This window comes from Cydia splendana, unplaced genomic scaffold (genome assembly GCF_910591565.1).
Source record: "Cydia splendana unplaced genomic scaffold, ilCydSple1.2 scaffold_128_ctg1, whole genome shotgun sequence".
Taxonomy (NCBI): Eukaryota; Metazoa; Arthropoda; class Insecta; order Lepidoptera; family Tortricidae; genus Cydia; species Cydia splendana.
In genome coordinates this window covers 39,809-41,118 of record NW_026946851.1, presented here as the reverse complement: position 1 = coordinate 41,118, position 1,310 = coordinate 39,809, and the positions used below count along the sequence as shown (strand labels likewise).

Sequence of the window (1,310 nt, the reverse complement as noted above, 5' to 3'; positions counted from 1 at the left end):
TTTTTTTTGACGGAGTGGGAATGCACGGTGTGTGGGACTCGCCGCTCCTTGTTCCTCTCTTGGCGAAAGGGGGGGAGAATTTGGCCCTACCCACTAAACCCACTCCGGCGTTTCACCCTCTTTGCCGTTCGTGAGGGCGCACTGGGATCGATGACATTTCACCACGGCGCCCTCCGGCAGCCCCGGCTTATCGCCAGGGTACCCTCACAATGCAGGGGGGAATCAGAAACGCTTGATCCCCCCCTACGACGTGTGTGGGGCCGTGCAATGCGGGTTAAGTACCCGCTGGCCCCACTAGGGCTCGAGGCGAGCATATGCTCTCCGCCTTCGACCCTGCCGCCTGCGTCTGAGAGGAAGCGCGTCAGCAGCCGCTTCTCGTTCCCTCTCCGCCTCCTCCTTCTGCGACATGACCTCTTCGCAGAAGGAGGCCACCGCTTCCCATTTCCTCTCGCTACCCAGCATCGCCGCTATTATGCTGTGTAGCGAAAGGTCCGCCACCCCCGTCGCTGCCCTAAGGGCAGCTCTTTCCACGGCCCAGCGATTACACTCTTCCAGGGTGTGCTGAGCCGTATCGTCCGCCGCGCCACATTCGTGGCACTGAGGCCCCGGCTCCCTCTGTATTTTGTGCAGGTAGTGTCCGAAACAGCCGTGTCCGGACACCACCTGCGTCACCCTAAATGTCAGGGCCCCCTTGCCCCGATCCACCCACTCGTCCATTACCGGGAGAATAGCCCCTATAGTTCGGGTTCCATAGTGGCCATCCTCCAAGGCCTCCCTCCATCTCTCTCGCAGGCGCTCCGCGGCTGCCCGCATCACCCTCTCGCCCTTACACGTAAGTACCTACCTACACATTTCTATAGGCACAAGCTTGAAAGTGTCGAAAAGATTTGCGTACGTACCTACCTACCTATACCTACTTATATGAAATGGACTGGACTCACGCGGCACGCGGCGCGGTAAGCGGCGCCGCTGTCGTCCAAAACATTTCCATTCAATTCTATACATTTGATTGTGCCGCGCAAACCACCGCTCGCGCCGCCCGATACCGAACGGCACGATCAAAATACATACTAGACTTGAATGAAACTGTTTTAGACGACAGCGGCACCGCTTGCCGCGCCGCTCCCTGCATGGCGCGTGCGTCCAGTCCGCGGCCTTATGATTTACTAGATGAGAACCCGGCTTCGCTCGGGTAAAATCATGGTCTAATAAAACATGGTCTTCTATTCCCAGAGTGACACAGGCCTACGTCACAATAACATGGCCGCTATATATAGCGCTATCGCATATTATCATATAGCGCTGTCGCA

At 57.5% G+C, this 1,310-nt stretch overlaps 1 protein-coding gene across 1 annotated transcript; it reads right to left on the bottom strand.

Moving 5' to 3' along the window:
• Positions 1-294: 294 nt before the first annotated feature.
• On the bottom strand, positions 295-813 carry LOC134805509 (uncharacterized). Its single transcript, XM_063778801.1, has one exon. It carries the CDS (start codon positions 811-813, stop codon positions 295-297), a length of 519 nt encoding a protein of 172 aa, XP_063634871.1.
• Positions 814-1,310: the final 497 nt, after the last annotated feature.